Here is a 27,607-nt window from a genome sequence, read left to right as displayed (position 1 = left end):
AGAAAAAGAAATCAATATCTGCCTCCTAGAACGGAACGTATACCTCGTTGATGGAAGAAATCATTCATTTCCATTCATTTTATCGCACGTAATTTCGTGAAAATAACACGGGAGCAATATGTGTAGTGGCAAGTTTATAATATTAAATTTTGTTAAAGACTTTTGGGATAGCGTGTGCCGGTAGATAGTGGATCGTTAATTTGTTACCGCAAGATGCTATTCAAAATTTTGTCTGTGATTTAGTAAATTCGTCATGACTACAATGAAGAATCCAAATTCATCGTCTACTAAGTTAGCTGCGCTCCTCAGCCACGTCAAATACGAGCACCTGGTAGCTGGTATATCAGGTGGCGTGACTTCTACATTGATTTTGCACCCTTTGGACCTCATAAAAATTAGATTCGCTGGTGAGTTTTTATGTCATTTTGTATTTTTAAATACCATGTGAGTGCAGTCTCGTGATTAGAAGGTTGAAACAATGGAGCGTTTGTGATATTATTGTGTTTATATAATGTATAGATCAATACAGTAGGAAGGATGGCTGAAGTCAACCTTGAACTTCAAAGTGAAAGTAGACTGTAGAGTGCTGACTATACTTTGTTTACATTGTCATCTGTGATGCCACAGCTAGTGTTGTTGCAACATAAATGGCTACTTTATTAGTAACAAAACTTGAATTATAATAACAAATTACTGATACCATAATCAGTAACATTTAATGAAATTTCATCATAAAATAAATACTACTTTCTTAACATTCTTAACTCCTCTAAAAGACCATCTTTACTTGTGACTTTAGATGGTATTCTGACTGCTATTTGAATGATTTTATTAGATTAAGTTTCAACCTGTCTCTCTAACTTAAATATGAGATGAAAATGTGACTGTGATCAGTAGCCATATACCATCCGTCTTCTGTGGTATTTTATATTCATGTGTCGTAACCAGCAATGGATGTTTACTGTCAGTTATTCAAGGTGTTGATTTCTTCATCCTGGTTATGCAAATTTTAAATACCACACTAACACCATACCATATTACTGAGTACATAAATAATAAACTTGCTTGTCATGTTATTATTTACTCTGACTTTTACTCCAAGTTTCTAAGTACATTTATATTTACACATTCTAACATCAACTAGTATTTGGTCTAAGTTTATCTGTCCAATTAAATAATAATGACAGTTTGCATTAAATAGATAAAAATACCATAATATTATGACCTAAAATATAATTGTAACTGAAGTACTAATAACCATTAAATACCACAATTTCAACATGTTCTTATTCATAAACAGGAATAAATACCATTTTCCTTTAATTTGGCAGATGCAACAATGACTTTTTGGCAAACTGATGATTTAATGAATTTGTTCACAAGTCTAAATGAAACTTGACCAATATGCCACTAATGGGCCATTTAAAATAAGTAATATACCATTTGAGATCAATTTGTAATGAGAACACTTACATTGTTTCAGAATCTTTTAACGAATCACATATTTAAGTCTTTGTTTAATTGCTTTCAATGTTTTTCAACACATGAGTAAAATACATAGTTATTTATAAAGACTAACTTCATTTCGTAAGTAAGACTATCCTGCAGTGGGGTCAAATATAATTTTCTCTTGATCACCATGATTATGGAAATTACATTATACACCACTATTTATAGAAAATCTGAAAGATTGAGATGTTTTTATGTTTCTCTTTGTGTTAGACAACTGCTGGTTTATTGTCAGAACCTCCATGTTTGTTGATGTACCTAAAGATTTAGGAGATCTTATTTCATAAGATACTTAAGTATTTGTTATTGTTTTTTACCTAAAACTACAAGTATTTTTGTCTCTTACTTACTACTAGTAAATCACTATTTGCAATAACATAAAATACCGTACTATTTAGCGCCTAAATGCTATGCTACACTTTAACCTGTTTTGCCAGCATTTCTGTGAAACCAAAAAAAAGTCATTAGTTTTCAACCATATCTTCATAGTATAAAGTTCGGTTTAAAGATCTTTATTTTATTTACTCAATAAGTTAAAAAACATTTAAATTGATGTAGGCTCCATTTAACTAGAGCCAAGTTAAGGGTTACGTATTAAATATCACTTTTTATACCCTGTTTTATGAAAACTAATTTGTTTCCAGTAAACGACGGCAGGACCGCGACAGTGCCGAGATACGATGGGCTGGGCAGCGCATTTGTTACAATAGTTAAGAAGGAGGGCTTCCGCGGACTGTATCGGGGTGTGACCCCGAACGTCTGGGGCTCCGGATCGGCGTGGGGTTTCTATTTTTTATTGTAAGTATTTTTTTCTATGATATATTGTGTAATTTTTATTATATTGAATGAATCATGCTTGAGTCTTTAAAAAAAATCTTTAAGAAAAGCTAAAAAAAAGGTTTTTGACAAAAAATCTCTTAAATTGAGAGATTTGTCAAACTTGTTATGTTGAGTGTTAAATTAAAATATTTAATACTCCATCATAAAGATGTCCATAAATCATTTTATAAAGTGCAATAAAATATCTTATGAAGATTAACTCTCATAGCTCTTATAACACTTTCTTATTTGGGACTGCCCAAATCTCACTCAACAAGTGTTTTATATTCCCTGAGAAACATCCAGTAAAGATAAACTAATCTCGACGTAATATTAAACAAATGAGATAAAATACGATAATAGAGCACACCCTCGAACAAGCGCACTATATGAATTAATTTCTCTTATTATTACGTCACAGGTCATTATCAGATAATTATTTTAGTGTCGTTATTAAAATACATTAGCTGTGTTATTGTCAACTATTAAAAATCACACACATCATGAAGAAAGCTAATTTGTATAATTTATTTTCTAATTAATAATTTAATTATAATGAAGAATAATGCAGTTTTACTGGTATATGTATGTGTGTCAACGATTTATATTTTCTACTAATAACACACACTTTTGCCTACTTAGATATTATTACTTAACATCTTGGTGTGTAATTTTTAAGCATGGCTCAAAAATAAAGAAGCACTTTGTGTTAATTTTGCATATTCTATTAATATAAAAGAGGAAACTGATGCAGACGCCGATATGCATTTGTATATTTTTATTTAAAACGAGAAATAAGAAGTAGCTTTTGCAAAACCGTAGTCAATGGGACGAGTCGTCGATGTGACGTCAAGTCTACTTCGGTGGTTCGATGAATTAAGTACTGAAGCATTGAAGTACCTATAGGTTTTCTTCAACTCGGGTAATTTTCAACAACGCCGTCGCCTGACGGATTTGCTCAGAGTCGCTGCTTTCTCATGTTTTAGACTGTTTTCCTCCGAAAGGTTTCATAAATAATAGGTATCAATAAAAAACCCTTACTTTTCCGTAGCTACAACGCAATAAAGACATGGATACAAGGCGGGAACGCGCGAACTCCCTGCTCGGTCCTGGCCTGCACAATTGCACATGCTAGCGGCGGCCGAAGCCGATGTTCTCAGTTTTTATTTCGTTCGAAAATTGACATAAAACGGCAAAGGCAAAAATTATTCTTCTTTCACGCTGCTTTAAAAACGCAATAGAGCGGGATCGCTCGGACCCCCCTCTGTTTTTGTGCCTCGGTTCCGTCCTTCACATGCTAGTGGCAGCAGAAGCCGGTGTTCTGTCTTTTTATTTCGTTCAAAAATCGACAAAAAATGGCAAAGGCAAAACCATTCTTCTTTTCTCCGCAGCTACAACGCAATAAAGACATGGATACAAGGCGGGAACGCGCGGACTCCCCTCGGTCCTGGCCTCCACATGCTAGCGGCGGCCGAAGCCGGTGTTCTCTCGCTGCTGATGACCAACCCCATCTGGGTCGTGAAGACCCGCCTCTGTCTCCAGTACAGCGAGGAGCACTTGACGGATAATAAGCGGTATAAGGGCATGGTGGACGGCCTGACCAAGATCTACAGGACTGAGGGCATTAGAGGACTTTATAGGGTGAGTAAACTTGTCTACTTTTGTTCGAACTACTATTACGTTCTTACTATTATCTTCCTTAGATGTGCAGTCACAATATGCTGAAATCTATGATCAGCAATGTGATTGATATGACTCAATCAGCATGACGTCCTACTCCGAATTTCGCAATCATATTATTTTCGGGTAATCGCGCTAAGTTAAAACCTTAATAGCGTATCCAAATGTGGGAATAATTATGTAAAGCTTTTTACACTAGATTCCTGGGAATTGAACCTAGGACCTGAACCTGAGTCGATAGATTCTCTGAAATTATGTGCTATGCTATGCTTAACTCTGTGTGAGATTGTCCAAAGATATTTATTTAAAATTTTCATTTGATACTGAAGTGTAGACGATAATTTAAACCTGGTCCGCATTAGCTAAGGTAGCAGCGCATGCGTTTTTTCTTAATCATAGCATGAATATGAACTTTGTCTTCAAACCCAAAGTATATAAGAAATGTTTTCTAGCAATGACGTTCTTTTTTTCGCATGCGGCATTAAGACCAAACGGTTCCATAAATTAATGGCGGCGGCTGTGTACAAACAGCGCGCAAATCACCTATTCTTAGCGGTCATGCGCTTGCTCAGGTTACGCGATCACTTCCAAGAATGAAGAACGACCCATATTAATTGTAGGCTACTTCGCTTTGGGTAGCACTCTTCTTCTTAGTGTATTTTAAAGTTAGGGAAAGAGAGAGCCTGGTCTAGTTTAATGCTAGTTTATGACCATAATAAGACTACAGACACTCTTCCCGTGGATGTCGTAAGAGGTGACTAAGGGAGAAATATGCGATCATCAGGCCTCCCCCCCAACCCGTCTAGTAGGGAAATTGGGGAATGTAGGTCAAATCCTCCCTTACGGACTATTCCCACCTTTCGTTCCCACCGCTACAACTCCTGTGTAGCCAGGATCTACAGGGTGTTAGGTAAATGGGTATATGAGCCGACACTAGCCCATGTTAACATGGTCATATAAATCGGATTTTATAAAAAATATTTTGTATGAAAATTAAAAAAATTAAAATGATGATATCAAATTTCTGACTTCACCATACCATTTATATGCCCATGTTAACATGGGCTAGTGTCGGCTCATATACCCATTTACCTAACACCCTGTATAGCTGGACTTGTGGCTGGACCGCCAATAAAAACCCAACCAGTGAAGGTTAAATCCTCCCTTTTGTCTCTTGTAAATGAACTCAAGTTTAGGATCGGTTTAGCCATGCGAGCAGGAAGCAAATTGGGAGAATAGAATAATTTCCTCGTGACACATACACTGGTTTACCGGTTATTACGTAATTTTTGGGCATTATACATGCTTGTTTAAAATAACTACATAAGTTGCCATATTGTTCTGCTATGCCATCCCCCGTTCCTGAAATGAACTTAAAAATACTTCATTGAAGGTTTTTTGTGTTTTAAAAATTAAAATTCATAAAATTCATTTATTTTTGCAAATAGGCTTTAAAAAAGCGCTTTTACACGTCCCAATAACTGACTGCTTTTTTAAGGCTTTATAGAAAATTACTAGACTGTATCTCGTACATAATTGTCAATAAGTGCAATGTGCAAAATCCCAATGTTGATACAAATGCATATGTGTTTAGCATTAGTTATCATATCCAATGTTTGCGATCCTTTAAGCTAAACTCGCCAAGTGTTTGGCTTGGTCATTGAAACTATAATATTATCACGATCTTCGAAGCAAACCTCGAGTAGTTTTTATCTTGAATAGACATCTTTTATCTAATATCTTTTAAAACAATGGAAATAGTTTCATTTGATAATAATAACGTAATGTCAACATTATCATTCTTTAATATTATAGGTTTTCGTAATCAGACGTGACGTAAGCACTACGAGTAGGTATGTCACGTTTATTTTTGCAAAAAATCATAACACAGTTGACACTAGTATCTGTAGATAAAACAGTCAATTCGTTAATTTGACAACGCAGTCAGCGTTGTCAAATTAACGAATTGATCGATTATTTGATAAACTCGATTGGTTACATAAAATGTGTTGTGAACTTGAAATGCAATGTCTTTCTCTTTGTTTATAGCTAAATCAGATTTAAGATAGTATGAATCCATCTTAGAGAGCATGGAAGAAATGCATAATTGGCTAAATTGTTGCCTTTATTAGGTAATTAATTTATTATTACATCTAATATTAATTCTAATATTCTAATTCAAACTAACTGCTGAATTCATAATTTTATAACAACTTTCCTTTAAGACTCGATTAAACTCGAATTACTTATAATACAACAAGTATATGATTAAATAAGCAATTGATAAAGTAGCGGTTCAAAGTTTAGAGATAAATGCTTTGAAGTTCGATCACTTGACTACCAGTTAATATTCGAAAGACACGCCCATCGATCGAAAATCTCGTATCTATCGCTAGCTGCGCCCACGACTTCTTACGCGTGAAAATAGTTTGAATAATATTTCCCGTTTTCGCAAAATTTTTCTTTACTGCTCCGCCCCTATTGGCTGAAGGGCGATGTGATGTAATAATCATAAGCCTTCCTCAATAAATGGGCTATCCAGTAAAAGTTTTTTTTAAATTGGACCAGTATTTCCTGAAATTAGCGCGTTCAAGCAAACAAACAAACTCTTCAGCTTTATAATAAGTAGAGATTACTTTTTATAATAGATGGTATTTTGCAACAAAAATTAAAAGTGACGGTCGACTGTACATTATGCCATGGCATAGAAATGATTCATATAAAATTTTTAATCAAAATTTTTCTTCAATTAAACAGCTGTATAGTTTCCAGTGGAAATAATTGTTTGTTTCAATGACTAGAACGCAACGCCTTCCGGTCTGCCTTGACCTGACGATAATATAGGCTTATTGAGCTAGTTTCAGCCCGTGGCTTTGTACGTGTTCATTATGTCACAGAAAGGATTATCAAATTCAAATATCTTTATTGTTCAGACTACAATATTAATCGTATTTTTTTTTCGCGGCAAGTAAATGTGTGTTTTCTTTCATCCATATTGGTTCAGTGGGATAGTCGTGAAAATGTGACACAGACAGATCTATCTTCTCATATTATATATGTCGCTATTTTATGATTATGTATGTTATTTGCACTTAAATGTTTAAATTTTTATTTAAAGCCTACTCCTACCGTTTTATTAGTAAACATTGCACAGTTCAAAAGTTTAAATACAGTTTTGAGACGGAACCAGTTAAATTGTTATGATATTATAAATATGTAATAATATGTATAGCAATATAATTAATGATAACAGTGTATATAATATTTACTTACTTCTGCATATCAGTCAGAGTTCAAATGATAAGTGTTTGGAATGCAACACCAGCAACACACAATACAATGAAGAATGTTCACTAATTTTGTTTTTTAGCTTTCTGTATTCTCTGTTAAAAATAAAAAATACACGTGAAAGAATTATTTCGATACGTCAATTAGTTTCCAAGATATTGAATTTTAAAAGTGCGGGCGGCGGCCGGCCCGCCATTTTATGCGCGTGACGTCATATTACAACGACTGGCTCATATTTGTATGGGTGGAATCTTGCAAACTGAATTAAGACCCACTTCCAGGCAACCGATTAAGCTGAAATTTCGCAAACACATGTGATTTGGATGACCATGCAATATTATGATGACATTGAGCTGATCTGATGATGGAGCTGGAAGGTAGCCATAGGAACTCTATAATAAAACGACTTAAATGCATCGAGTTTGGGCTCGTTCGTTTTGTATTGATGAGTATTTTAATTCTATATAGTAATCGGGGTCTAATGATGGAGCTGGAAGGTAATTCGCAATAAAACGACACAATCGCATCAAGTTTGGGTTTGGTTCAATTTTAATTTCTGCGATGGGTCTGGGTGTTAATATGTATGATAAGTTTGTATTTACAAAAAAAAGTTATTTTAAGTATGTTTATATCCGTTTTCTAGTGAGCGGACGCTGTGAATGTACGTCACACGGGGTCACGTGACCGTCGGCGGGACTCAATATTTAAGCGAACTTTGAATGCCTATAAAATCATAACTACTGGGTATTTTTGAATGAAATAAAAACTAATGTATTTGTAAATGTAAAAGCTTAACTGTAACATAGGTTTCAAGTGATTTTGCATACCTAGTAACATTCTCAATTACGTAAGTTAACCGCGAAGTAATTTAGTTTATTATTATGCCAATCACCTACCTAATGGTTTGTTAATTAGGTGACTGCCCTTTGTGATACTGTTCCACTTTTAAAACTTAGTTAATTACTCAAATATAGTCTGCGTTAATGACATTGATTTGTCTATGCTCTTAGTGACGTATACGTATGTATCGCCCGTATTTACAATAGTAGGGAATTTAGTGCAATGATTTGTATGGAGACCCCTCCACTTTGGTATAGAAGGCTCATTTTAGCACCAGTTGTTCTTTGGGTGCTCCTGAGTAGATTTCCGTCGGTAGACATCGGGAGCCCCCCCTGTGGTAGCAGGGGGAGGGGGGGCAAGTTTCCTTCTGCCGCGCTTCACTTTAAGGCCCATATCTTCAAAACTATGGGTATTAGGGCAAGTGTGGTGTCATTTTCAGATAATTAAAGGATGGCGAATTCATTTCTAGAACAAACTTTTTGTCTTTTCATACAAAAAAATAGAAATATTGAGCAAAATTCACAAAAGAAAAAAAGTTTTTTTTTTTAAATAAACGTCGTTTACTTTTAGACCACTAGAGATAATCTAATAAAAAAAATATGTCCTGAAAGCTACATTTATCAGGATTATAAATATATACCATTGTATGGTACTTTTTTCGATAAAAGTAGGTGAAAAAAATTTTTCTTCAGGACACAGCGGGCGAAATTTACTACGCGTCGGAAAAAAATATTTATTTTATCCATGAATTCATACTATTTGGTTCATAAGCAAGTACAGATTATTATTTTAGAATTTATTTAGAGTTCCTGGCACATCAATCTACCATGATTTGTATTTTTTCTTCAATTAATTTTGAACTCTATTTGTGTAAGACATAAGGTTGAAAATAGCTTAAATACATTTTAATGTTGAAAATATCTTAAGAAGAAAGCACTTAATAAAAAACTTGAATTTGTCTAAACGTCTAATGAGTATTATTATTTTAATTAACACTTATTTCTACATACTATTGTATCAGTGATTTAACGGAAAGGTAAGTGTGAGGAAAGTGAGGATTGATAATCATAGTACGGGAGATTATTTTTAGCTACGGCCGTGACCATTATAGTTGTTTTTTCAGACAGCACCAGCTTCTGCACTACTTCTTGCACTTACATCATCACCATTTCCAGGCAAGCTTCAGCAGCTACGGGCAAATCGGTCCATGTAGGCTCCATGTTGCTATCGACTCTGGTCCACCCCCAACCAGTCGGGTAAAGGGAAGACTGAGTCGGTTGCTTGCAACTGACCCTATATATACGCGAATCCCTTGAACCTACTAAATCTTAAATAACTTGAAAAAATCATAAGGACATGAAATCTGCCCTTGATATACTGCCCGTAGCCAATTCTGATACAAAACTGCCTAGGTTGGTGGGCACTTACAGCACTCGTTCATAGTCAAGCATGTAGTAAGTAATAGTAGGAGGTACTTGATCTAAAACAATACCAATGGATTAATATGATAAGTGGGAAAAAAAACAGTGGATTGAGCTAATAAGTGGATAGATCTTGAGCAAGGGACGACTAGAAAAGAGGACCAAAATCCCAACAGAACAGTCTAATCTGTTTTACTGACAGCTCCAAGCCAAGATGGCCTTGGGAACGGGAGCGGGCGTCTACTGTAAACACTACGAACACAGTGAACGTTTAAGGAGGTTTGCTAGAGCATTTCAAGCTGAATTCTACGCTATAATTATGTGTGCACTAAAAAACAGGGGTGTAAAAAACGCAATATCTACATCCTGAGCCACAGCCAGGCAGCACTCAAACAAAGCCATCGCCTCAGTGAAGGCTGAGTCTAGAATTATTCTAGATGCAATCTTAAAGATGAACAAACTCGGAAGGCATGACGTGTCCCTGATGTGGGATACCTGGACATAGTTACAAGGATCGAATGCAATGAGAGAGCCGACAGTCTAGCGAGACAAGGGTCAGAGACGATATCTATTGGGTCAGAACTAATAGTTCTTTATCTAAAAGCATACCTCATGGCCATAATATGGCCATATCCAAGAAGCACAGGGCTGAATGGGAAAGCTCCAAAGATATAAGCCTCTCCAAATCATTCCTAAAGGGAAATACAGGGTCATGGAGAAAACTCATCAAAGTTAAGCCCAAGCAATTACAGGTACGCAAACTGGGCATTATGGAACGAACCATCATGTTGTCCCACAAAATGTACCTAACAACAGAAGCTCTCGAGCATGTGGAATAATGTGCGGGGTCCATGAAACACTTATGTACTGTAAGGATGGGTCTGTTTGGGTCAGCATATCCGGCATCAGAAGTCTACTAGGTGGCTTTCACTCAGACGCTTAATTCACCTAACTCATTGAAAGGATTTTTTTAGATGATAGGGAATAAAAAAGGAGAATAAAGATCCTAATTGGTCGCTGTGGACTACGCTTAGGTGTGGCCCTACATAAGATAACTCAGACAGCTTTGTATCAGCATTGGCTACTGGCAGTATATCAAGGGTTTCGAGCATAGGATCAGTTGCAAGCAACCGACTCAGTCTTCCCTTTACCCGACTGGTTGGGGGTGGACCAGAGTCGATAGCAACATGGAGCCTACATGGACCGATTTGCCCGTAGCTGCCGAAGCTTGCCTGGAAATGGTGAGATGTAAGTGCAAGAAGTAGTGCAGAAGCTGGTGCTGTCTAAAAAAACAACTATAATGGTCACAGCCGTAGTCTTTATGCTAAAAATAATCTCCCGTACTATGATTATTATCAATCCTCACTTTCCTCACACTTACCTTTCCGTTAAATCACTGGTACAATAGTATGTAGAAATAAGTGTTAATTAAAATAATAATAATCATTAGACGTTTAGACAAATTCAAGTTCTTTATTAAGTGCTTTCTTTTTAAGATATTTTCAACATTAAAATGTATTTAAGCTATTTTCAACCTTATGTCTTACACATAGAGTTCAAAATTAATTGAAGAAAAAATACAAATCATGGTAGATTGATGTGCCAGGAACTCTAAATAAATTCTAAAATAATAATCTGTACTTGCTTATGAACCAAATAGTATGAATTCATGGATAAAATAAATATTTTTTTCCGACGCGCAGTAAATTTCGCCCGCTGTGTCCTGAAGAAAAATTTTTTTCACCTACTTTTATCGAAAAAAGTACCATACAGTGGTATATATTTATAATCCTGATAAATGTAGCTTTCAGGACATATTTTTTTTATTAGATTATCTCTAGTGGTTTAAAAGTAAACGACGTTTATTTAAAAAAATACTTTTTGGCTTTTGTGAATTTTGCTCAATATTTCTATTTTTTTGTATGAAAAGGCAAAAAGTTTGTTCTAGAAATGAATTTGCCATCCTTTAATTATCTGAAAATGACACCACACTTGCCCTAATACCCATAGTTTTGAAGATATGGGCCTTAAAGTGAAGCGCGGCAGAAGGAAACTTGCCCCCCCTCCCCCTGCTACCACAGGGGGGGCTCCTGATGTCTACCGACGGAAATCTACTCAGGAGCACCCAAAGAACAACTGGTGCAAAAATGAGCCTTCTATACCAAAGTGGAGGGGTTCTTGCACTAAATTCCCTACTACAAACGATGCTTGTTAAGTGAAGCAGCAAATCGAACGCACAGCGTTCAATAGAGCTCTGTGATTGGTCCGTGTGTCACCCTGTGCGTTCACGCGCACTGTGAGACCTCATAGTAATGTTTGTGAATACGGACGTATGTCTAAAAATAATTTTAATTGAAAATTGAAATGTTGAGATTATTGATTGAGACAGTTTAGTTTTTCGAAATTCTCCTATATTCTTCGACTAATTTCACTGCGGGCCCAATGACAGTTTAACTTTCTCCCGGGACAAACTTGCTCTTCGCTGGTTGTTTTTATTGGCGGTCAAGCTGTAGATCCTGGCTACACAGGAGTTGCAGAGGGAATAGGAGACAGTTTGGATTCTGAGTCAATACATTTTTGATACTTATTTACTTTACAGTTGCAAAGACCTGTCCAGATTGATTGTACCTTACTCATGATGTTTTTCACACTTTTCTCGTCATATTTTTTGTAAATTAAATAAAGAATTATTATCTTATCTTTTCATATAGTATTGTCACGTGCCTAGCGATTCATGACGGTGCTTCCGACGTCTCTGAAGATAAAAATTATGCAAAATAATAAACAGGATATTTAAAATGATTTTGGTATTGAAAATACCTTATACATTCTACCCACACTTCGCTTACCCATTGAATGATATTGTGGTTAATGCTTTAACAGGTGCACCAAAGGACAATGACCAAAAATATATAGAGTGTGGTCCAAATGTCCACCACTAACGAGACCTATGTAGTAAAATAAAATAGTCTACTAAATACTGATTCATTATAACCAAACCGCAATCAAAAATATGCTGTCAGTAAAAAGTTATGACTGAATGAAAAGTCATGTTTTTTACCTTTTCATCCGAAAAATGTTCTTGATATCATTCTATCCATCGCACATTTTGGACGTTATGTTATGTCGCTTAGTGTGCCGTGTTAGGTTCTCGCTAAAAGAAAAAAAAATAAGCTCAGAAGAAAGACAATATTGGAATACTTGGAATAATACTAAAGGGATAAAAATAGTCTTGTTTCCAACTGGCGCGGGGTTATAGATGAATTATATTATATTATTCATATTATACTAGCTGTGCCTACGACTTTGTACGCGTGAAAATAGTTTGAATAATATTTCCCATTTTTACAACATTTGTCTTTACTGCTCCGCACCTATTGGTTGTAGGGTGATGTTATATACAGGGTGACTGGAACTGAACTCGCCATAGCTAATACGCGTATAGAGGAGGTCATTTGCTAATTATTGAAATTAGCAAATGACCTCCTCTACCCTACTTTCTATGACTAAAGTTTTATAGTTTAGGAGATATGTCAATTTTTATACTTTTTTTAGATTTTTCCGAAGATCATTGGCAATCCATTATCACCATTAGCTTTTTTTTAAATCGAATTCGAACTTTAATTTTTTATCGTGGTTTGTACTTTTGTTGAACTTTGGCGGCTCGTGGCTAGTTATTCAATCATTATCTGGATCTGAAATTTATTTTATTTAAAGGTTAAATTTAAAAATTGACATATCTCCTAAACTATAGAAATTAAAGTTCAATAATTAGCAAATGACCTCCTCTATACGCGTATTAGCTATGGCGGGTTCAGTTCCAGTCACCCTGTATAACCTAAAACCATCCTTGATAAATGGGCTATCCATAACAAAAATATTTTTTCAAATCGGACCAGTAGTTCCTGAGATTAGCGCGTAAACTACTACAATTTTCCATACAGTCATAACTTTTTACTGACAGTTAATCTCTATTTAATGGACTGTAAGCCAATATAGGTCTCATTAGTGGTGGACATTTGGGCCACTTTTGGTCATTGTCCTTTAAATTATTTATTATTTTTGAACCCAAAAACTAGGCAATAAGATTCAGAATAACTTAACTAAGACTAAAACTGAGCAGGATAGATAGACCCAGGCAATTACTTTTTGACTATCTTGCTTTCAAACAATTGTGCGTTTTGTGATAGCGCACGGATTGTAGTACAAAACGATAGGTAATTATTACATACTTGAGTTGTAAAGACCACAGCATACATCTTATTTAGTTTGTATTAAGGACTGTGTAATCGGATTTATCGGATGTGCTGTCATCAGGACATCGGGCAGTAAGTAGTTTACCGCAGATACTTATGTAAGCCAGTCCTATTTTATGCAATCAAAAAACTAGGGCATTCACGTGCGCCCGCTCTACCTTCTAAGAAACCTTCCTTCCTGGTCTACTTTCTAAAGTGACCATGGAAACTGAGCAACCTTAGTACCGTGGAATAGGGGTGAAAATAAAGTAAATAAATAAATAAATAAATAAATAAATAAATAAATAAATAAATATTCTTAGAAATTCTGGTGGGCTCTGGAGATTTTATGACATGAAATAGGGGTGAAAATAATATTTAAAAAAATATTCGTCGACATTATTGTACAATGCTGCGCCATCCAGAACCATACTAAGTAAAGTATTACTACCAGACAACGGATATACACATCCTTGTTTTAAGGTCAATGAGGTGGTAAATAAATAAGGTTAGATATTTCCATAGAGATATAGAGAGATGCCAATTAATGCGCTGAGTTCGAAACTCAGTGTCGCATTATAAATTAATTGACACACACAAAGTAATCAAAATATGTGCTCATTATCCACTGCACTCAACGTTCGAATAATCTTTAGTACTACGCAAGCAATGTAAACTGTTTACATTATGACCTCTGCAGCAATGTGTTCTGTTTTTGGGCATATTGCTGCGACACCGGCCCAGCCCCCTTGTCTCATCTCCCTTTAGTTTCTGTGATCTGTGGATATTTCCATACTTCATGGATGATGATAGAATGATAGTGTCCAAAAATCAATCATGCACATCCTGTGTTATGCAAGGGTCAGTAGGATTTCGACGGAAAATTAATATTGGTTTGCTTTATATTTGGGTTTTTTTCAGCTGACATGGGAGTTAATATTTTACGGTTTATACATCGCCGAAGAGCCGATACCATGATGTGTTCAGACATGAAAAACAACTTACAAGTTTGAAATAATATTTTTTGATCATAACACAGATGTTATTTTGTCCAAAAATAAAAATATTTGTGTCATTTGCATAAATGCATAGAAAATACCGATCACGTGATATTGTTATCATATTTTATGTTAATTAGTCCACTCACTCGGTCTAATTATGCCAGATAGTGTTTTGTTCACTAAAAATAGGACGCAAACGCGTGTTCTATTCTTCGTTTTGTTTGCATTTACGTAAAAAATATTTAAATTCTATATTGTCGCTATTAATAGGAATATGAAAATAACTAAATATGTATGTGTGGATATGGCGTTGGTCTGCAAGGCTAGTCTAATTAAGTTGCTATTATATTGGCCTTTGTACATGTATGAAAGGTGTTATTATTGGCTATTATGTTACTACGGTTGTTAAATCAGTATGAACAAGTATGAAAGTGCGCACATTACACCGATTTACTATCGGTCGATTCCTCATACAAATTCGAAGCCGGCCAAACTACTGGCTTAAGCCTAGGAGCAGACCACCGACTTTTAGTTGGCCGATAGTTGGGTCGGGCAATAATCAGTATGCAAATGTATGGAAGTGCGCACATTACACCGATTTGGTATCGGCCTATTCTTCATACAAATTAGAATCGGGCACAATATAATTATCGGCCGACTAAAAGTCTGTCGTCTGGGGAGTCTAAGTATAGTCTTAAGTTAATCGTAGAAGATTTGTTACTCTCAAACAACGCTGAGTCTCGTTTCGGGCTGGTTTAATAAAACTTTTTTATGTTTTTTAATAATAAATGGTGTATCTTTCCAGGGTTTCGTGCCAGGCATGTTTGGGGTGTCCCACGGCGCTCTGCAGTTCATGACATACGAGGAGATGAAGAATCGCTACAACCAGTACAGGAATCTGCCCATTGATATCAAATTGGTAATTAAATATCTTTACAATATCGATCGACAATGTTGTTCTTACATGATGCGGGCTGCGTTCTCTTTGACCTGACCGCAGATAAATTGTCTTAAAATTCGATTCCAACTCGAGCATAGTAATTTGAATTTAAATACATATTTAGGTTATATTTAGGTAATATATTCATACTTAGCACCTATCCTTTCAATTCCTTTCAAACCAAGATCTTACATTCACTTTTTACCATGAATTTTTGAAATTTTCCCAAATAAGGATTTTAAATTATAATCAGCGAAATATCTAGTAAGAAGTGCTTCTTGATTTATTGAAGATAAAACAGAATACAGATAATTAGCGTAGATTATTTAATTTTGTCCGCTAATCGTTCTCTGATTACATAAAATAAACCTAGCTTCAAAATAATTGTAATTAAAATCATGTTTCCCCATTAAACTACACTTTACCACTAGCCAATAATGGCAAACGCGTTATCATAGCCATCTGTTATCAAAATATACTCGTTTAATCTTGTTTGTATTGGAGATCAAATCCTTTTGTAGTAGCCTGGTATCAGGCTCTTATTTGGGGATATAACGTGAAGTCCAAGGTTGAATAACATTGCATTTGCTTCAATATTATTTATAATACAAACATGGGTTTCTTCTTCTGTACTTTTAATTCAATTACTTACGTTACGTTTGTTTCTTGCTGAGAGTCAGATCCACCCAAATGTTTGTTCTGTGCCAGGTATTGTAAACAATAACCTTATTTCGAACCCATCTGGCTAAAGTGGGTAGTAAAGTCCAAGTCCTCCATTTGACTGTAATAATTACCGAGGATTGTGCTCCTGGACCTCATCTATTGAGGAAATGGGTGCTGATAGGGTTCTAAAGATAAGAAGACAATGGCTATAAAATGCTACTCCGACAAACGTTACTTCGACATTACGTTACTCCGACACTACTGAATATCGACATGACTACTTCGACAATACACTACTCAGACAAAGGATATTTGCCTTTGTCTAAGTAGTGTAGTGTCGGAGTTTACTTAGGCAGCCGGAGACAATGTAAAGAGCTGTAAGGGCTGCCTTTTTACCCGACTGCGCCAGAAGGATTTACTATTTATTTTGACAATATCTTTGGTCTAAACTGAATAAAAAACATTTCATTACAAACACTAATTATCCACCCTTAATTTTCCAGACATCAATGGAGTACCTAACCTTCGCGGCGATTTCCAAACTGATCGCCGCTGGCGCCACCTATCCATACCAAGTGGTGCGCGCGCGTCTACAAGACCAACACCGTAGCTACAATGGCGCCTGGCATTGCGTGACCGAGACTTGGAGGTACGAACGCGTTCGCGGCTTCTACAAGGGCCTCACGCCGTATCTCCTACATGTAACGCCGAATATATGCCTAGTTATGCTCATATGGGAGAAGTTTACAAACAACGAATGAATGAACAATCTGATGGGAAATGTACTATTTTTGTGTAGCGCCTAGGGGTGAGGCTTGCTGTCGGTTGAGGGAATGGGAGTCCATTAGTGTTCCGCAAATTTTTTTTCACACTTGAAAAATCGTTCGACCAAACTTTTATCCGAGAATAACTCCTGGTATAACTGGCACATAACAGTTTCAGGAAATATGTCAAAACTGACAATTTATTCTGAGATTAATATTTACTCGTTTGGTCGAATCCACCCTTATTAGTCTTACCCTTACTTACTAAAAATAAGTTTATAAGATAATATTATTTTTCCGAGGTACACCCTTTGCGGAACACTGCTAAAGTAACAAGGGAGACAAAGGATTCGTCCTACCATAATCTATCAGTAGTAGCTTTGTAAAACACGACTAACCTGTTATTACATCACAACATTTTTAAGGATTATGGTGAGAAATAAAATTATTATGATTATTCGTTTTTAAAGGGTTGTAAAGGACTTTGCAACTTGTCTGTCTATTATAAGGATGTCTCTAATGAACCATAATGGGTGGACAGTTGGTATTAGTGATCCATAGATAAAACAAATGTATGGTTTTGTATAGCAGAAATTGAATATTATTATAAATATGGTGGACAATATGACACAAAAATGTTATTGTCAGTTAGAAATATTATTTGACAAATAAAGATTTCCCAAGTATTAGGTGTTAAACGCCATTCAAGCTATGGAGACTTCCCTCAACTGACCGTTAGTGTGTAAGCAGGGTTACTTAATTTATTTTAAATGTCTATTCGTATGTAATCAAATGCATTTTCGTATTGTATCCGATCAATTTTGAATTACATAGTTATATTCATTCGTTTTGTTTAAATAGTGTTATTAGAGAATTCGAGAATGTGACTTATAAAGAATGGTGACAGGAATTTGGCGTGGACATAGAAGATGAGCAGTTGGCAACCGCTCAAGTGGTTATACGATTTCGTTACTTTGTACATTTTTGTTTTTTGTCACATTGTTTCCCGAAAAAGACTAAAATAGAAACTGTGTATGGAATTATTATTTAACACTGTGTTTCTTAACCATAATAGCAGGCACCGTCAGGTACATTTCGGAGATTTAAAATTTTACCTACTAATTTAGCATAGACATAGAAAATGTGTAACAATTTTGCTAACTCTTTGAAACTTTATTGGTGTATAATCTTAGGTTAAGAAACACTTTTATTTGTATTGTAAATCAAGTCTCACGACATATGTTGTGTTTATTTATTATTTATTGTAATCTCTTTATTGATAGTAGTACTGTTTCCCATCAGATCGCGACATAGTATCGCGCGTCGCGAGTAGCACAATTTAGATTTAATTTGACAATTTTGTGATAATAGTTATGTACTTATGTTTGTTTGTCTACAAGCTTGCACAAAAGACAACATTAGTTTGACATAACGTTACATGTGTGGTGAGACGACGCTAGGTTCTTTTAATTGATAGATTCGTTTCAACTTGCTTCAATATTTCAATATAAATGCAATAATACAGCAGCCGTGAAGAAATTGCACACCGAAAGATCTTTGATGATCGGTTTTGTATCGTGTTGTCTCTGTCTTACATTCTAAAGTCACTATAAATGACGAAAAGAGACAACATTATACTATAGTGCCGAAAAAATCCTTTCGATGTGTGATGCCTTGACGGTTTCTGTACCTACTTAATATTTTCTCATGTAAGGTACTTTGACTATGCAAGTTTGAAGCTTTTCTGTCCTAGAATTTTAATGTTAGATGTAATCCCCGCCTTTGTGTAGACGAGACCCCTTTCATGTTATTAAAAAAAAACTAAAAAGTATCGTGTTTTCAATTTGACTTCAATAGATCATTTTATAGTCTGGTCTGCGAGCACGTAGAATTTCGTCCAATGACCCCAAGCTACCCATCCTTATCGCTCGCGCGTAATTATGTTATGTACCGTCGCGCTTGCACACTCACTGCGGGCGCGCGTCACACAGTCGCGACAGCAATATAATTACGCGCGAGCGATAACGATGGGTAGCTTGGGGTCATTGGACAAAATTCTACGTGCTCACAGACCGGGCTTTAGTACAATATCTGAAGGTAGATGCACTTGTATCATTTGTTAAGTAGGTCGACGCACTATAGCTTATGTTGGATTTAGAATCGATTCACACTATAATATACCCTTTTACTTTGACTACATAGTTCATAATAATATACCATGATAGGAATTTTCTATAGGAAGCTAAAATGTCGTCTACGAAATAACATATTTGAAGATCAGGCCCAAAACAACAAGCATGAGACATGTAACATTTGACAATAAGAAGGTTAGGTATAATAAAATAAAATAAATGAATAATATGTATTTGGATATAACTGCACTGTTCAATGTGTGAATCGATAAACATACACACCAATCAAAATGTGATGTAAAAGTCTAAAATTAAAAATGCCTTAGTGCGCGTTCATGATCATGCGGAGTTGTAAGCGGAGCTCAAAAGTAAGTCATACTAGCTTTCCGCCCGCGGCTTCGCCCGCGTGGAATTTTGTCTGTCACAGAAAAACTTTATCGCGCGCGTCCCTGTTTCAAAAACCGGGATAAAAACTATCCTATGTTCTTTCCCGGGACTCAAACTATCTCTATGCCAAATTTCATCAAAATCGGTTGCGAGGTTTAAGCGGGAAAGAGTAACAGACAGACAGACAGACAGACAGACAGAGTTACTTTCGCATTTATAATATTAGTTGGGATATTGACTGTTTGTCTGATTTGTCTTGTGAATTTGGTGTCAAACGATGACATCTATATATATAAAAATGAAACCCGTTTCGCGTTGTCACGGCATCACGTGTGAACGGCTGAACCGATTTCGATAATTCTTTTTTTTAAATGTTTGTGGAAGTCCAAGGATGGTTCTTACGGAAAAAAATATTAAGAAAATCTCTACGCTAAGGCGGTACGAAGTTCGCCGGGTCAGCTAGTTTGTTATAAATTGACATTAAAATGACATTGTGAAAAGGATCGAGTGTGGTGCAAAGGCAGGTCGTCCATTAACAACTTTTTGACGTCAGGCGCCGATATTTAGTTATCAGTGGTGAAAATCTACTGCTTATCCCAACTATATATATATATTATATTAATATTATAAATGCGAAAGTAACTCTGTCTGTCTGTCTGTCTGTTACGCTTTCCCGCTTAAACCTCGCAACCGATTTTGATGAAATTTGGCATAGAGATAGTTTGAGTCCCGGGAAAGAACATAGGATAGTTTTTATCCCGGTTTTTGAAACAGGGACGCGCGCGATAAAGTTTTTCTGTGACAGACAAAATTCCACGCGGGCGAAGCCGCGGGCGGAAAGCTAGTCCTAAAATAAATGTTATTGACACCACGACAAAGTACTGAGTTATGGAAAATTATACCTCTCGAACATACTTGTGATAGAAAATGAGAGAAAGTTTCGGGCCCTGCTTTGAGCTCCGCAACGAACTCCGCTTGTATGTGAACGCGACCAATGACCATAGTGATGTCCAAGTTGTTTTATAATTTATTATGTTATTTTTCGTGGAGATCACAGCGGGATAGCTTCGTTTAGAACATAATCAAAGTTTAAGTAGAATTATTACATTATTTATGTTTATAAAAGTATTTAGTTTTCTCTTAACAGCTCTGAGTTGTCTATATTAATTGAAAGTGGATTTTAATTAAAAATTGATCTGCAATCTGACTTTATTTTAATACAATTTAGTTCGCTACTGGTTAGTTAATAAAGTTAAAACCGGTAATATTTTAGAAAGTATTAAGATTTATTATTTCATAATACTTTAATTGTAATCACAATTTAGTTAAAATAGTTAACATTTTCATTAATTTATTAGATAAGAGTTAATTTAATGATCACTACCAAAATGAAAAATACATGTTCCTAATATTGACACAAATGTCGACTTTGATTTTTTAATTATAAGGTTCTGTTTATAATGAGAAAACATTGCAATAATAATTAATTGTTATTGGATACAAAAATATGTAATTTTAAGCGAAGTTTTTCCGCTGTGATCATTGTATTATAACATTGTCTTATTGGTGGCTGGCCACAATATGAAATGTAGGACGTATATATTTTTATAATATTAATCGATAAAGTTCCATTGTTTCAACTCACTTTTTCAATTTGTGTAATCAATAAATGATAGCAAATTGATAAACGGCCTGTTGTTTTTTTTAACGGATTTAAATCTCTAGAACCTTGATTTAAATAAATAAGTCATTTATTGGCGGTAGGCTTACATTCTGAAACTTATTTTTCAATAAAATAATATTGAAATTGAAACGAATTTTGATATATTCCTGGAACAAGTAGTTGACCTGTTTTCTCCGAATGTTTTCCCAATATAAAAGCATGATACTTTGTATTACTTATATTATTCCCTAATATATTTTTGTATTTTATGTTAATATGCAAAATATCCACACTAATCCTCTTTATTTTTGTATGTTACATCCCTGTTATTGGTTACTTCTAAATAATAAATAAAAACATTTGACGAAGCAGTAGAAGCTAAAACTTATAATTGGTTATGGATACTTATAAATAATGACTCATTAGAAAAACGCAATCACACGTGTAGTAAATGAGTATTCATTTGGCGATCGTCCAATAATACGAAGTAAGCATACGTAATGATTGCTCATTAGCAAGATAAATCTATGCAGAATAAGTTTTAAAAATATTCTATTGGTCTTAGCATTAGATCATGCTGTAGGATTGAACATCATAAATTTTAGAGATGATATTTTGTAATTTGAAAAGTTTAGTGATTAAACATAATATTGTTACGGTAAGTAAATACAGAGTGAATCTAATTCATACTTTAATAAGTTCTCGCATTTTAAGAGTTAGTCCCGTTCGTTCGCTTGTATTTTTATCGCGTGCTTATTTCATGAACATTTTAGCACTTTTGAGATGAAGTCAAAAATAAACTAAAAAGGAAGGGAATATTCCAATATGACCCTTATTGTTATGCCAGCTAAGTTCAGATTTCGAAGCAAACTAGCCGTAAACTGTATAGTGCACTCACACAATTTTGATCCTTATTTCCTCGTATTCCCAGACACGAGCGTATCGGGGGCTTCTATAAGGGACTCAAGCCGAGTCTCGTGCGAGTGGTCCCCGCTACCATGATCACGTTCCTGACCTACGAGAACGTGTCGCATTACCTTCTGCAGCGGAATCGGAACATCGCGTTGTCTTCCTAGTACGAGGGAGAAGTGATGACACGGACGTGGAAAGATGGCTAAAGGTTCGACCAAATCAACGCGTGCAGCCGGCGTGCACGATGGCAATGGCGATCAGACTTATACGCATTGATCGCCATCGCGCGCGCAGGCTGATCGCGTTGATTTGGTTGAACCTTTAGGCGGGTTTTAGAACCACGCTGACCGCTCACTGATCGTCGGCGCTGACAGATCAATATGTATGTGTATGTAATAAGAAAACGTTCCTGAGTGATGCTGATCGCTTGGCGCCGACGCTTCATACATTTTGGCTGTCAGTGCTGACGGTCAGCGTGCATCAGCGCGATTCTAAAACAATCAAATTTTAGACATTGTGAAAGTGTTAGGCCTTAATCCTGTATTCTGCGACGACGCTCAAATATGAATCTACAGGAATGTCGAAACTTCGAAAGTGCATTACAGAACAACGATCAAAACTCGATTCAAGTTCAAGCATACATGGTTGAATTTCAATAAGCATTTAGACCAATATAATATGACAGAGATTAAATCGAGTTTTGAGATTCAGGCTCATATTCTGAGATTCGTACTTGAGTGCCATACTTATCATATCCTTAGGAGTTCTCTTTTCCTGATGACTACCTGGATTGTTGACAAGTATCGTCAAACTGATACACACTGTTTTATGCTTATGAAGCATAGATTCGCAAATAGACAGGCATAGTGCATAACTGAGCGTAGGTTCCTGTGGTAGTTGATGTGTTTTTGTCATATCAAATTTTAGCGAGGTTTCAGCTTATTTTAGATGTTGGTCATTTTTCCCGCTTCATTATCACAGGTACCTACTTTAGGTCATATGGCTATATTACAACAACAAACAAGAACAGTATTTTCGTGGACGAACAATACACCTTTGGGCCCTCGCCTACGGTGATTTTTTGTAGCGATGCAGTCGCGCTGCTGTAGCGCGATAGTAGCGCGTTGGCATCACTTCTGTACCTCTAGCATGAAAACTTTCGTCTTCGAATCGTTTGCGTTTTCGACAAAATTCGATACTCAACCTTCGAATTAAACGATAACATGACATTTTTGTTCTCAAAATAAGTTTCGTGCAACCATTTCTCATACTAAGTTTACGACACGTTCACAAGGGCGCTGTTGTAGTTTTCGTACTAAATCTTTTGATGACGATTCGAATACGCAAACGATTCGAACGAAAGTTTTTCGTGCTAGCCGTACTGTAGTGCGTTGCAAATGCAATTAACGTGCTATAGTAGCGATGCTGTCGCGCGTTTCGTAAAAGTCGCCGAGGGCGAGGGCCCTTTCATGCTAGACCTCAGTTATGTTACCCACCCAGTGATTTAGAGTTGGACAGGCTGTGTTTTAGTTCCTTTAAATATAACTGTAGTTTTACGTTTGCGGGAAACTGGTATACGCTGCGGTGTTACATGGATTGAGATTTCATTTTACAACCCGGTTGAGTTAAATCGCTCCTGGCAGCCGTGACGTCACATCGACGCTCTGTACCTCTAGCATGAACAACTTTTGTCTTCGAATCGTTTGCGTATTTCGACAAAATTCGATACTCAACCTTCGAATTGAACGATAACGTGACAATTTTGATTCTTAAAACCATTTCTCATACTAAGTTCACTTTCGTGCAACCATTTCTTATACTAAGTTCACTTTACGACATGTTCACAAGGGCGCTGTTGTAGTTTTCATACTAAATCTTTTGATGGCGATTCGGATACGCAAGCGATTCGAACTCGAAAGTTTTTCGTGCTAGCCGTACCTATTGATACGGACGGGCCGAACGCGGGGAGGTGCGAGGAACAGTGTCAGTCCAGCGTGGTGCGCAGTTAACCGATCGAGTTGTATGTGACATTTTGCACCATTGAGTATTGAAGACTACGTCTATTGCTGTTATTTACCCAAACCTTCAATGTAGAGATTAGAAAATAGTCTATACCTACGTACTTATAGTTAAGTACTAAAACTTTTAACATTATTACAAATTGTATTATACAATTTTAATTAAGTTAATTATATTTACATGTTTTTTTCTTATAGAATAAGCTAATTTTAATTTGATTGTTAAATGTCAGGATGTTATTGGCTGTGTTGTGTGATAACCTGGTGATAATGTCGTAGACATACAAAAATACCTTATTGTTAAAAAAGGTAACACTTACTTGTAGGCACGTTTTATCACAATTTGACTTAGTATAATTTATGTTTTACTTATCTTTGGTATTGATGTAATAATAAATTGTAGACGAGCAACTTTTTCAGCAATATTGCTTCAAATGTCAGCATTTTAAGGTAAACGCATCACAAGGACATGAAAAATGTTGCTGGTTAATGTAATTAAATCTAAATTAATTGGCCATCGTCGCTTTTAATGCTATTGAATGTTTCTGTAACAATGTGTTAAACACGCTCTTCTCTTGTAAATAGCGAAAGACGCGTCATTTCAACAAATCACTAGCTCTGATTAATAAAACAAGTAACAGCGCGTTTATTTGTATAATATTAAAGTAATACTGTTTCTATAATGTCCAGTGAAGTTGCATATTGCTAATTATAACTCTTAAGGGTATCTTAAGGGAATCGAACCCAAGACCTTTCGCTTACCGGGCGACTGCTAAGTAGTTCAGTTGGAAGAACATTCGCTGTACTTAGACACTGGTCTAAGGGCTTATTCCACTATTCCCCATTGACAATCCGCGTCAACGGGGATTATTAGTGAACATTTTGTTCACTATTCCCCGTTAACGCCAATTGGAGCTTATAATGTTAAAAATAAAATCCTGTAATAACGGGGAATAGTGAACAAAAAGTTCACTAATCCCCGTTGACGGGAATTGTCAAGGGGAATAGTGGAATAAGCCGGTCTAAGTAGCTCAGTTGGAAGAGCAGTCGCCCGGCAAGCGAAAGGTCGTGGGTTCGATTACCGCCTTAGGCAGTTCGATTTTTATCAAGTTGCTTATCACTTGTTAAAACTAAAGTGACGATGTGCTAAAACCAAAGTTGTGTATGTAGTTAGTAGCTATGTAATTCTTGCGGGTTCTTGTTGTTAATAAAGGTACAAAGCAATTTTTCTTTTTTCTTACTTTTCCTTGTAGTTTTTAAGATAAGTATTTATTTCTTCGAAAATAATTTACAAATTAATTTTTACTATCGTATATTCCACAAATTCAATAAGCACTAAGCGTGCCCTTGCCTTCGCGCAAAAAAAGTCATTTTTCAGTTTTTTGTTATTTATTTATTTATTTATATAATTCACTGTGGACTTACAGTTTTACCCAAGACGTCCATCAGCGGCAGAAGTACAGAATACACGATTTACATAAATAGGTGCTTAAATACTATGCGACAGAAAATTGTATACCTCCAAAATATACTGAACCATACTGTCAACAAACACGTCAATATGGGGTTTTTTCGCGAGATGCGCATTTAATGACGTCAGTGCTCTAATTGTAGGGCAGTTTTGTGCATTGCGGGTGCGCGTCACGGTTATAACTTATATTATAACTTACTTGCCTTGATACTTACTTTGCTGCCTATAGGTAAATGTAGTTGACCTTTTGATTAATAATTAATTAATAATATGTGGTAGCTTATCAGTTTACCGAATACTAATCAAACGTGTTCATCGTGTAAAACCTCAGTGGTTAATGGCTGGAATCTTACAACGTTATCTATACAGAAAATAAGCCATTTCAGTGCCTATCTATGCAGGCAATAACTACTCTTATGTAACAGAAATATGGTCTAGTTTATCAACTAATGCCAGGACGCAACTAGACAATCTTTGCTGAAGTGGTTAACAATAACTCCATATAAATACACTACACTAATCATCTTTAGTAATCATCTAGTTGTCCTCGTTGATTGATTGCTGCAGCAAAATGCGTTTTATTAATATGCCACTTTAGTACAATTCCATTTGCGCGACTTTATAAGTGGTCTTCGTTACGGATTATCTTAAAAGAAATGAAGAAGTTTTCCTTAAAAATAGCAGTAAATAGTGTTTTTATGCGTCATTTAATTTTGTTATATGTATCGCTAAGCAGTCGGTAAACCGCGATAATAATCAGAAATATATTCACGACGTTATCTTTTAGTTACCTACACGCGAGGTATGTGCACTATAGTTCGCATCGCGGCAGTAAACTCGCGAGAGACCGAGGGATGTATCAAGGAGCCGTCTGCTCCAGTTTTGCCGCTAAAAAAACATTCGAGGAGCTGTAGGAAGCGACGCGTGTGTAAAAGAAATCGTCATTTCAAAATGGTGAGTGTTTTATTGTGATTTTCAAATGTTTTTCACTCGAAAAATATGCGTGAGCTACTTTGTTATTGTGGAGATAATTAGAGTTGAAGTATAAGTGTAGATGGTGCTAGTGTGTCAAGTGTTTTGCCGTGTTTGCGTCTGCCCTGAGGCTTGAAAGGCTTGAAAAAAATCTGTAGTAGCGTCTCATGATGAGGGCATTTACAGGTACATTATTTTTAGTGAAAAGGATAGGTAAATCCTTTTTAAAAACAGCGATTGATTAAATATGTTTTTCCAAAAGGTAAGGTAGACATTATTTTATTAAACTAGTGTTATATTATCTGTGTTATTAATTACCTTGGTGGGTAGCTCAATAAAGACTAGTGTCACTTCATAAACATTTTTAAATAGTAACATAATTAATTTATAAAACCGATTACATTATTCTACAAGTGATATGAAGAGAGTTACTTGGGTGAGTTAAGTATGCTTTAATTTACTTAACTTTTTAAGTATTACTTATTAGGGTTTAATTTTTACCAGCTTTGGTTTTACGGTTGTTAAATTTTCGTTAATGCAATCGGTGATTTTCCAGAACGTGCGTTTCACGTTCTGAAAAATCGCCGATTGATAATATCGAAAATTTTATAGCAACAATTTGTATTTAGCAGCCTTTATGTTGTGAAAATGTCGTCAGGGTTGTTAATAGGTAAATTATTCTTCCCGCCTTTTGTCAGTTATCAACAGGTTACCTAAGTAGACATACAAATAGGTACAACAGTGTGCCAATAATACCAACGATATTTTATCAATAAAAACAACCTAAGTGAAAAACTTAGCTAAGTGATACTTACTGGATAGAAATATAGAAATAAAAAATATATTTTTGTTCAGTGTCATCATCAGTGATTATGTTCCCAGTAGGACCCTT

The 27,607-nt window shown here is 35.7% G+C and overlaps 2 protein-coding genes and 1 long non-coding RNA gene across 3 annotated transcripts in view; 2 read left to right on the top strand and 1 right to left on the bottom strand.

The window, feature by feature from the left end:
• Positions 1–42: 42 nt before the first annotated feature.
• On the top strand, positions 43–25,496 carry LOC135084066 (solute carrier family 25 member 32). The gene is made up of 6 exons (XM_063978842.1): positions 43–407; positions 2,154–2,307; positions 3,720–3,969; positions 15,599–15,712; positions 16,900–17,045; positions 22,274–25,496. Exons 1-6 carry the CDS (start codon positions 254–256, stop codon positions 22,416–22,418), a joined length of 963 nt encoding a protein of 320 aa, XP_063834912.1. The 5' UTR covers positions 43–253; the 3' UTR covers positions 22,419–25,496.
• Positions 23,629–27,607, bottom strand: part of LOC135084453 (uncharacterized) — a 24,860-nt gene continuing 20,881 nt past the window's right edge. The window contains exon 2 of the long non-coding RNA XR_010259849.1: positions 23,629–23,924. This is a non-coding gene — a long non-coding RNA (uncharacterized LOC135084453). The remainder of the gene's footprint in view (positions 23,925–27,607) is intronic.
• The window catches only part of LOC135083387 (ras-related protein Rab-32), a 25,944-nt gene continuing 24,869 nt past the window's right edge, over positions 26,533–27,607 (top strand). Inside the window, exon 1 of the mRNA XM_063978223.1 lies at positions 26,533–26,697. Coding sequence (XP_063834293.1) covers positions 26,548–26,697 — 150 coding nt within the window. The 5' untranslated portion in view covers positions 26,533–26,547. The remainder of the gene's footprint in view (positions 26,698–27,607) is intronic.

Source organism: Ostrinia nubilalis, chromosome 1 (assembly GCF_963855985.1).
Source record: "Ostrinia nubilalis chromosome 1, ilOstNubi1.1, whole genome shotgun sequence".
In the NCBI taxonomy this organism is placed as follows: domain Eukaryota; kingdom Metazoa; phylum Arthropoda; class Insecta; order Lepidoptera; family Crambidae; genus Ostrinia; species Ostrinia nubilalis.
The sequence above is the reverse complement of the archived record's forward strand: the minus strand, read 5'-3'. Positions and strand labels throughout refer to the sequence as shown.

Coding starts and splice junctions, on each gene's coding strand:
- LOC135084066 (XM_063978842.1), top strand. CDS start 254: ATGACTACAATGAAGAATCCAAATTCATCGTCTACTAAGTTAGCTGCG. Junction 3,970..15,598: donor GCATTAGAGGACTTTATAGG/GTGAGTAAACTT, acceptor GTATCTTTCCAG/GGTTTCGTGCCAGGCATGTT. Junction 17,046..22,273: donor TGCGTGACCGAGACTTGGAG/GTACGAACGCGT, acceptor TCGTATTCCCAG/ACACGAGCGTATCGGGGGCT.